This window comes from Acipenser ruthenus, chromosome 9, assembly GCF_902713425.1.
Source record: "Acipenser ruthenus chromosome 9, fAciRut3.2 maternal haplotype, whole genome shotgun sequence".
NCBI lineage: Eukaryota > Metazoa > Chordata > Actinopteri > Acipenseriformes > Acipenseridae > Acipenser > Acipenser ruthenus.
In genome coordinates this window covers 34,008,190-34,018,072 of record NC_081197.1, presented here as the reverse complement: position 1 = coordinate 34,018,072, position 9,883 = coordinate 34,008,190, and the positions used below count along the sequence as shown (strand labels likewise).

General features: G+C 35.6%; 2 protein-coding genes across 4 annotated transcripts in view; one reads left to right on the top strand and one right to left on the bottom strand.

Moving 5' to 3' along the window:
* Window positions 1–757: 757 nt before the first annotated feature.
* LOC117405246 (uncharacterized) lies at window positions 758–7,477 on the bottom strand. Of its 2 annotated transcripts, none has more exons than XM_059029878.1 (7): window positions 6,764–7,477; window positions 5,859–5,969; window positions 5,382–5,507; window positions 4,924–5,048; window positions 4,267–4,425; window positions 2,666–2,892; window positions 758–2,106 (listed from the first exon to the last, which is right to left on the bottom strand). In XM_059029878.1, the coding sequence occupies exons 1-7, from the start codon at window positions 6,828–6,830 to the stop codon at window positions 2,007–2,009; spliced, it is 915 nt and encodes a 304-aa protein (XP_058885861.1). In that variant the 5' UTR covers window positions 6,831–7,477; the 3' UTR covers window positions 758–2,006. The 2 variants fall into 2 exon arrangements, with proteins under 2 accessions (XP_058885861.1, XP_033864044.2); XM_034008153.3 differs by having other exon boundaries at window positions 4,267–4,428; window positions 6,764–7,476.
* A 492-nt stretch (window positions 7,478–7,969) lies between these two features.
* Window positions 7,970–9,883, top strand: part of cmss1 (cms1 ribosomal small subunit homolog) — a 139,845-nt gene continuing 137,931 nt past the window's right edge. Inside the window, exon 1 of one of the 2 annotated variants that reach the window (XM_059029875.1) lies at window positions 7,970–8,197. In XM_059029875.1, the coding sequence (XP_058885858.1) occupies window positions 8,146–8,197 (52 nt within the window). In that variant the 5' untranslated portion in view covers window positions 7,970–8,145. The remainder of the gene's footprint in view (window positions 8,198–9,883) is intronic. The other variant, XM_059029874.1, reaches the window with a different exon arrangement.

Sequence of the window (9,883 nt, the reverse complement as noted above, 5' to 3'; positions counted from 1 at the left end):
ATTTAAAAAACAACTGTTTCTTGGTATCTTCTCCTTCCTGTTTCAATGTCACTCCTCTACAAGACAGGTTAGGTTCTGAGAGTGAGAGCAGAATATGGAGCTGACCTGTATAGGAATTGATAAGCAGACCAGTCCCCAGTTGGCGATAATGCCCCAAGAACCAACAAATGCCTAGACCAAATTCCATCACCATTAGACAAGCAGTTTCAAGACATGTGACACTCTGTGTAAGACAATAAAACAATATAATCATTGTACCCTGGCCTATTTCCCCGGAAAAATAGGTAGCTGCTTCAGGTTAACGACTACCTCTCTCACACAAACACCCTATGAAAAATCAAAACCAAATACTTTCCTGCTCTTTCCAATCTGCCAGCAGAGGGCTCACTGACAACACAAAAGATTCTTCAGTGAGTCCAACTAGAGTCAAGTAATTATTTTAATGGAGGGGGGGGAGGGGACGGCAGGCAAATGGACAGGCCGCCAACCAAGACTCTGGACATATTGGCTTTACCTATAGGGCCTCAAAGTTTAAGAGTGCTCCTTGCACGTCTTAATACCATCAAAATCATGTATTTGATACCAACTGGAAGAAAAAAAAGATATATGTCAATCTTTATTATAATCTCATTTCATTTAATATTTACATCTCATAAAAACAGGATACAGTAACAGGATATATATATATATATATATATATATATATATATATATATATATATATATATATATATATATATATATAATTATTACACACACACACACACACACATACACACATACATACATACATACATACACACACACACACACATAGTAATTCAAAGTTCAAGTTTCTCAGAAACAATGTGCAATCTTGCAAGGAAATCTTTGAAAGGGGATTGCAATTTACAAAATATCTACATTAAGGTTTTCAAGTGTTTTTTTTTTTTTAAACTGTAAACCACTCTTGTTTGATTAGGAAGAAACCTTGTGTAGTTGTACTTGGTTCAGGTCCAACGTCATATAGGAAGCCAGGTAGCCATAACACTTAACTGGCACTGGAAAAAAGATCCAAACCAAGACACACAAGTTCAAATAAACTAAAAACGGAACACTAACATCGGCACTTATTTTTGAAGTTTCCATTGATATAGTATGGCAGATCTGTCCATTTTTACAGTGTACAAAATATATTCTCAAATAACCTGCCATTTTGAAAAAGTGGCATTCAACACTGCAGACCTGTATGTAGTGCCAAGAAAGATAAGTACACACAAGACAATGGGCCAATAGATAAATTGGTACTAGGATGTATATCCGCAAGACAAAAAAAAATTCAAATGAGTTAGCCATAGAAAATATCGATGAAAGTTAAGATTAGATAACCACCTACAACATCACTGTCCAACACAGACAAGCCAAACCTCAAAGCGTTTCATTCTGTACGAAGAGACTTAACTGTTGTTTGAATGCATAGATCACATCTACACAAGAAAATTAATATATTAACAGCAGTCTGGGACAGCAGTATTTATATAAAAACAATCCTTGCCAGGAAGACCGTTAATAAATTGCTCCACTCAGACTATAGAACTAAAGCTTGCAATCATAAACAGTGGGTTACTCTATTATAGTCTTCTGCTCTCTAGACAAACTAATTTTAAAATGTGTTTCCATTAGGATGTGCAAATAAATGTCTTTGTACCAGTACAAAAATAAATAATTAAATAAATCTACTGACTCAATTATGTAGTTTCTTAAGTTATTTTGGTATAAATTGACTTATGAAATCTACATATGACTATGAACCAAATCTCATATGACCCATGCAAGGTAAATTATTTGTACAGCTTGCTCCTTGCTTTTCACCACAATCTGTTAAATGTTTTTTTCTCCAGCTCGATGTGCTAGTTGTCTTAATTTGTATGTTGGTCCTTTTTTCTCTCTTCAGTTCCAAAAAAAAACAAAACTTCTGATTCTCCAGTAAAAGCTCTCGTGTTTAGAGTCTGTCAGTAAAGCACAGATTATGTTTCTGCAGTGCGGCACTGGAGGTTTTCAATAATGCTGTCCAGTTCTTGAATGCAGGGGATGATCAGCTTACTGTGAGTTCTTGCAATTTTTAACCTGTTGTAAAAGAAGTGTCATCAGTACTGTAAATATTGAAAAAAATGATCCAAAAAGTAAAGTGGCATTTAAAAAACTTAGTTTGGACAAGCTGCATCAATAGTCAATGCAAGCCCCCATCCTTTTTGAATTGATGGACTGCTGTGGGAACAGAAAACCAGCAGAGTTGTTGCAGGATGGTGCAAGGATCTGGCATTTATCAAAAGAAATGCCACTGGCAGTTATGCAAAACAAATTTCAGGTGGAACACCCAAAAGAAATGTTTTTTATCCATCTGACTTATGAACAAAAATGTAATTTTTGTTCATAAGTGTGGTCCAGTGGTTAAAGAAAAGGGCTCGTAACCAGGAGGTCCCCGGTTCAAATCCCACCTCAGCCACTGACTCATTGTGTGACCCTAAGCAAGTCACTTAACCTCCTTGTGCTCCATCTTTCGGGCGAGACATAATTGTAAGTGACTCTGCAGTTGATGCATAGTTCACAAACCCTAGTCTCTGTAAGTCGCCTTGGATAAAGACGTCTGCTAAATAAACAAATAATAAGAAGAAGAATAATTTACCTTCTCTTTAGTTCAATAGCCCTCTTCATTCCAATTGAACTTTGTTGCAAGGCTGTTGTACACTGGGCTGCTAATGCACTGAAGCACTGCTCTTTACATCTGTTGTGGCTGCTGGTCTCCCACTGGGGAAGCTCACTTGTGAACCTCCAGGCATTCAGCACAAACTCCAGCGCTGATTCCCACAGATTACACTGCAACAGCAGTTGACCCCTTCCAATGCAAGTTTTCTAAGAAAAAACAAGTTTTAAAAATTAGATTAATATATACCAGCAGCAGTGTTTAATGGCATTTAGGGCTTGAAAAGTCAATTGATCTTGTAATTATACACAACTGACACAGTGCAGCATCTCAAGACATACAGCTCAGTCTCCCAACATAAGACACCTGACATCATTCATATATATATATATATATATATATATATATATATAAATATATAAATATAATACACACACACACACACATACAGTCGACTCTGCAAAATTACATAGGCTCGGGACCGGTGTGATGCTATGCACATAACCGGAGTATGAAAATACAATGGGATACAATGACAATAGGTCTATGAGTACGTGTACGTGTATATATGACTCGTTTTAATCCGATTCATAACATTATTTTCCGTTTCTTCTTTATTTGTGAAAAGTGATTGCAAACTACAGTACAGACTAACCTATATATACTGTACATAGTATAGAAAAAAAACTGTTACAAGACTGAAAATCATTTGCCTTCATGAAGGCTTGTATACAGTATAGTATATTTAATTTAAAGTAACAATCAGAAAAAAGACAAACCAATGAAAAACTGGTACGTTATATAGTGCTACTGTACACTCATGCACTCACTGCAGTACTATCTGGCAACACAGGAAATGAAGGGTGTTCGGAAGCTGACTGTTTTAGAATAATAACTCCAGGAAAGCCAATCGTAATTCAAAAAGGATGACACTTAGTAAAATAATACAGCATAACATCACTCGCTCTGCTCCCAATCCACTCTGCCCACTTCTAGCGCAGTGTCACCTTATCTAGTGTCCCTGCCAGCCAATCACCTTTCAGAACAGTTGCCGCTGTTTATTCCTAATATGGAACTAATGTCATTTATTAGTAATTTTCACCTCTTAAAAGGACGACATATCCCACACAGTACCTTACTGTAGATATTGTGACTACAACGTAGGAAAAAAGTCTTTGATAGAAGTCTGCACAGTATCTATCCTGAGTTTTACAGGTTCACTTCGCCATTTTCTTATTTTTTCCCATCATTGTAAATACAGATTTGCATAACAGCACGTTGACAGAACACGTGGGCTGCATTATGCAATTATCCGAAGTAAAATGCATTGTACAACCAACTTCGGGACCACACAGCTTCATGCAATAAAGCGAGCGAATTATGCATTTAGACTATATGCATTTAACCAAATCATATAATCACAGAAAACAATGCATTAAAAACGGTACCCGTTGCATGCTATGCAATTAAATGATGTACAGTGTAAGTAATTATCCAGTATGCAAATAAGGAGTTGACTGTATCTATCTATCTATCTATCTATCTATCTATCTATATAGCAATTCACCCAATAAAATACTAACCTTGAATGCCAACAGTTGAGGACATGCCTTTCTGTAACAATGAGCATCTCTGTTTGAACCCAGCCGAGTATAAGGGATGGATCTGTATACATTTGCCTTTTTCAGCTGCAATTCCTCTTGCAATGGCTTCAGGTTTGGGAATGGAAGAGTCTTTTGCTCCTGCTTAAAACCCAAAATAAAATCAGGTTATTGAAATTCAGAAAGGGTGGTGTCTTAACAGGTTAATGTTCGGGTAAACACAGGAATATAACTTTACCCACAGTGAATCCAAAGCCACAAAAGAAAGAATCTCCCACTTGCTTTGCCCACCAAGCCATTTGTCCAACACCAATGTGAAAGCACCCAGAAAAACTACAGACTTGTAGAAAATGTTTAGTTATTTAAGTGCGCATTAAAATGTTATTTAAGTGCGCATTAAAATGTATATATTTTTTTTTAAAGCAGCATCTTAGTTTTAAATAAAAGGAACACTATCCACACAGATCACAGTAAAATAATTACTCCAAACCCACATTTGTTTACAAGAGTGGAAATACAACAGTACCTCAACGTTGGGGTCACCAACAAGCCCTGTAGTTTACAAACTAACTCCAATTACTGTTTCTCCCCCATGCATTCACAGAGCAGATACACGAGACAGGGCTGACATTTGCCTACCTCTTCCAGTATCACCAGGGAGTTGACTACTTCCACAAGCTGCTTCTGCTGGGAGAGAGACTCCAATTGAAACTGCAGCCCCACTTCTTCCTTGTTGCTAATCCTTTGTTTCTTCAAAGAGGGTTCTGGGATTCCCAAGAGGAGGATGAGGAATAAATTGTAAGCATAGAATAAAGAAACTAGAGAAATGTAACTTTTTCCTCTAGTTATGGATTGGTTTTATGTTGGAAACAGAAGTTACTAATACAATAGACACCAATGTTTACATAAATGATATGTATATAAAAAATAAATAAAAAAAAACAAACAATTATAATAAAGTTCAGGTACAAGTGCTTATAGAGCAGGTTTACCTCCAAAGGAGTTTAAAGGATCGTAGCATTCTATATAGTCTAACTATTTTCTTCTGACCATTTCTAAATGAGAAATAGTATCATTTCTACAGCAAAAGCACATACCAGTAATATAGCTGGAGTTAACTTGGAATTCAGAGGCAGGGAAATAGAAAGCCAGCCTTTGCCTTCTTTCAGAATGATCACCTATATGCAGGGAGGATTCAAAGCCATCATCAGACAAGCTGCTATCTGAAAATAGAGAGGGTTAATGGTTTAAAGAACAATTGCTGATTGAAGATAAAGGGTACACATTTCAATTGAAAGCAGACATTGCCTAACATGTAATCACCTACTACACCATATGCAACACTTATAAAAATGTAGAAGATTAATTTAAACTTTAGTAGGATTGCTTAACAAAATCAATAGAATGTACTGAATGCTTCTCAGTGACTTACAAAAACAATATAGAAGTGGACGATCAGCTCTATGCATGTTTGCTAGTTTCTGTGGTTTAAGGCTTTGAAAAAAAAAAAAAAACACTTTCTATATCCGAGACAGCATTGTATTTAAAAATCCGCTATTTCTATCATTTATTACCTGAGCTTTCAGAATAAAGGTCTTGGTTAGATGGCATGCTGTTGTTTCTGAGGTTGGGTGTGGATGCCCCCCTGTAACTCAGCGCGTCCAAATAAGACCTCCTTATGCCAGCTGGGGATGGGGAGAATTAAAAAAAATAATAATAATAAAATAAAAAAGTTACTATATGAATTCCAAGAGAGCAGCATTTGCTAAAAACCAACGTTACTTAAAAAAAAGTACTCGGGTATAACTTAAGTGGAAGTTTAAAACGATAAACTTAAGACCACACAAGACAAGCCCTCACGACTGCTGTATAATTTACAACACATCTCAGTAAAGTAGGAGAGTCAATATATCGATTAATCGGGTGATTTACACTAGACAGAAATGTATTATCAGTGTACATGCTACATCACGCAATGCAAAGTTAAACATTAATACTGCCACACAAATCATATTTTTAAATGTCTGTGTTTAAGTGTAGTATTGCTGATTGTCATAACACGTTTAGCAGCTTAACTATTATGACTAAGAAATAAATTCAGTATTCAACATTTGATAGTAAATTAAAGCTTGCCAGTTATTCTTGTCCCGAGTTTGGTGGGAAAACACAAAGACAATGATCATACAGTCACCCCTACCCGCCAAGACTTTAAATTTCTCAAAGCATCACATTTAACATTTACAAAATCTACACAACTTAAGTAGTAATCAGCGTAATCGATAGTCATTGGCTCTTTCTACATGTAAGTTATTTTAAACGTTTTATAAACACGGTATTTTCAAAATGTTACATTACATTACAGACAGGACCACCCCTCCCCCTAAGCACCGCTAATCTGAATCAATGAAACACGAGTTATTTAATTGTATTTTTATTGTTTTGGTGACCCGTCTTAAACATTTTATTTATTTTTTCTTACCTGAAGTTTTTGGCTGAGGAGTAGCAATTTCCATGAGAACTCGTCTCTCCTGACAATATATGGCCATTTTACTTTTAAATTCACAAACTTAACTGAGAGAAATCTATTAAATGTACAGACAGTACAGGAAGGTCGTGTCTTTTCTCTTCTTTTTTTTAATTTGCTTGGGTTTAAAAAAAAAAAAACGAATACAACTACAAGATTAAGTCTTTTTTTAAGGAATACTTGACCCTATTTTGTTCAATACATGTAAAACTGTTCCCCCCTAAAAAGTCCGCCTTTACTATTTTTCCTGTCTATATCACAATTTTCTAAATAATGTATTTATTTTAAAATATAAATTTGTATCTACACATCACTGTGGCTTAGGGGGAAAAAATAGACTATTCTGACTCGTAGTATTCCCTCGTTATAGATTAATCTTTTTTGTCCCTGCTCGGTTCCCACTTCCTAGCTGTAGTACTGCCCGTAGCGTTGTACAAAAGCGCAAAACTACAGCTTGTAGTTTTAAAAAAAAACAGAAGAAATTTGCCGCGCGGGCGGTGTCTCGCATTTTCTTAAACTTGATTGGGTTCCACTTTCGACCTACGTGAGTCTGATTGGTTAACCTCGCTGACCTCCTGGAATCTTATTGGATGACATAGGGATCGTCACCGCTGTTTGACAAAACGAAAATAAGCGCCAGGGATTTTACCTCTCAAAATGCCATTCTACCCCATACATACATACATACATATCTATCTATCTATCTATCTATCTATCTATACTTTAGATTTTCTTTAAATTAGATTTGCACATTCTGTATTTCTACCCAGCCATGCTGTTTTCATGGGAAAAACAATGTACTGTATGTGTTACTAAGATTTTGAAGCAAGTGCAATATTGTGAATTTTAATTGCATTTATGTGCAACAAAAATGTTTGTAATTCACTGCACTTACTGTATATTTTATAATATCTGTATTTCCCCAACATCCCGTAAAGTTAGTGTACTTATTTTTAATCGCTTATTCAGTTACCAATGGATTATATTTTATAATACAATTTTACAAAAATAAAACAAAATACACTACTGCTAGACCTCATCATGCGTGGGCATACCCACGTGTGGCCCTTTAAATTTAAGCAGCCTATTTACTAGGCTTCTATTCAGCATCTGCATTTTCAAGAAACTATTTTTTCATAAAACAAAACCCTCTAGAAAAAAATAACAACATTTGACTAGTTTTGGTCGTCGTCAAAAAAAAAAAAACAAGTAAAAGATCATTATAGTAAACTACTGACATTTTTTAAAGTACTGTAGGCGTTTGTAAGACTCGAATCTGCCATTGTGAAAAGTTTAGTTGTGTGCAGATCATCGTCCCCGGTAGTTTTGGATTGAAGATGGGAGACGAGCTAGGTGACGAGTGGTGGAAACACAGCGGCAATAATTCAGGTATTTCTGCTGTTTGTGTTTACATTTTCAAGATAAACAAGTGTCTATTTGACGGCATGGTGTGTTTCAATTTATTATGCATATGCTATGCCTGTTTCACCCATCATGTGTAGCTGTAGTAGTACTGCTGGCAGTAGGCGATGCAGGGGCACAAGTACGCAATACATTGCTTGCACTCATTTCTGAATCCAAATGTTGTAGATAAGTATCTACTAGAGTTTCTCGTTTTTGAATTCTTCCAGTTCGTGTTTCCATTAGTTGTTGTATTTAATTGTATTTTATTAACGTGAATGTGTAATTCGGGGTAAGTACAGTGTTTCAATATCAAATTTAATTTGTGTTTAACTGTGTTCAGTTCCTTGCTATTGCAACGTTTTAGACAGCTTTATATTAAGCAAAGGTACTGGTGTGCTATCTAACTGCCAATCTGAATAATAATAATAATAATAATAATAATAGTAAAATGAGAAACGGTACTTATGAAAATTCAAACAAGCCATGTGCAATTGCTACATTGGTTTGAGAGTTGTGTTTATGAATTAAGTATCCACGATGAACTGAAAGCATTATTACTGTAGTAGACAATTACAATTCACGAGTGTGACCCATACCTGATTATTTCATTTTGGCCCGTTCCATCCCTTGTCTGTTTTTTCAGTGCACACAAAAAAGATACAATGTCAAAAATACAGCTGAAAGGACTTTGTTTTAAAATAAGTAGGCTTCCATTTAGATGTACTGGTGTTGTTGGTGCAGTACTATATTTTCAACAGAAGTATTGTAATTAAGAATGATATTATTGTGGAAATATCACTTGCCAAAAGAGACACGTTAACTGTAATACAGTAGGCTACATACTTTTAAATCTGGTATTAAGTATTGTAGCAGTATGTAAAATTTCTCATTAAAGGCCCAACAGCAAATTTAAATCAAAATGTTACCCATGCACAGAACTGGTAAAACTTAAAAGGCAATGCAATTTAGCAAACATAAGAAAGTTTACAAACAAGTGGAGGCCATTTGGCCCATCTTGCTCATTTGGTTGTTAGTAGCTTATTGATCCCAGAATCTTATCAAGCAGCTTCTTGAAGGATTCCAGGGTGTCAGCTTCAACAACATTACTGGGGAGTTGGTTCCAGACCCTCACAATTCTCTGTGTAAAAAAGTGCCTCCTAATTTCTGTTCTGATCTCCATTTGTGACCCCTGGTCCTTGTTTCTTTTTTCAGGTCAAAAAGTCCCCTGGGTCGACATTGTCTAAAGCATTTTGAATGCTTGAATCAGATCACCGCGTAGTCGTCTTTGTTCAAACTGTACTACTGAACCTCGTCTTCTTTAATATTAGCATCACAAGGGTATCCATGTATTATAAAAAATAATAGATGGGCCTCTTCAGTGAGTTACAGGAAAACAATTAATTTTAAAATGTTTTTTAATTGTTTAAATTATTTTTCATCCCCCAAATGACAGCTAGCCGTGTTATAAGTGGTATAAACCACTTCGGGCCCATCGTGGTTTATACCTTTTTATACATATATATATATATATAATATATAAAATGGGAATTGATTTGTTTCTTAATACAAGGATGGTAAAATGTGCCTCGTGTATCTGAGTGTTGTATAGACTGTATTGCACTTCTCTCGTAATTTTACTTAGGATAGTGCAACATTTTAATTTGGTATTAA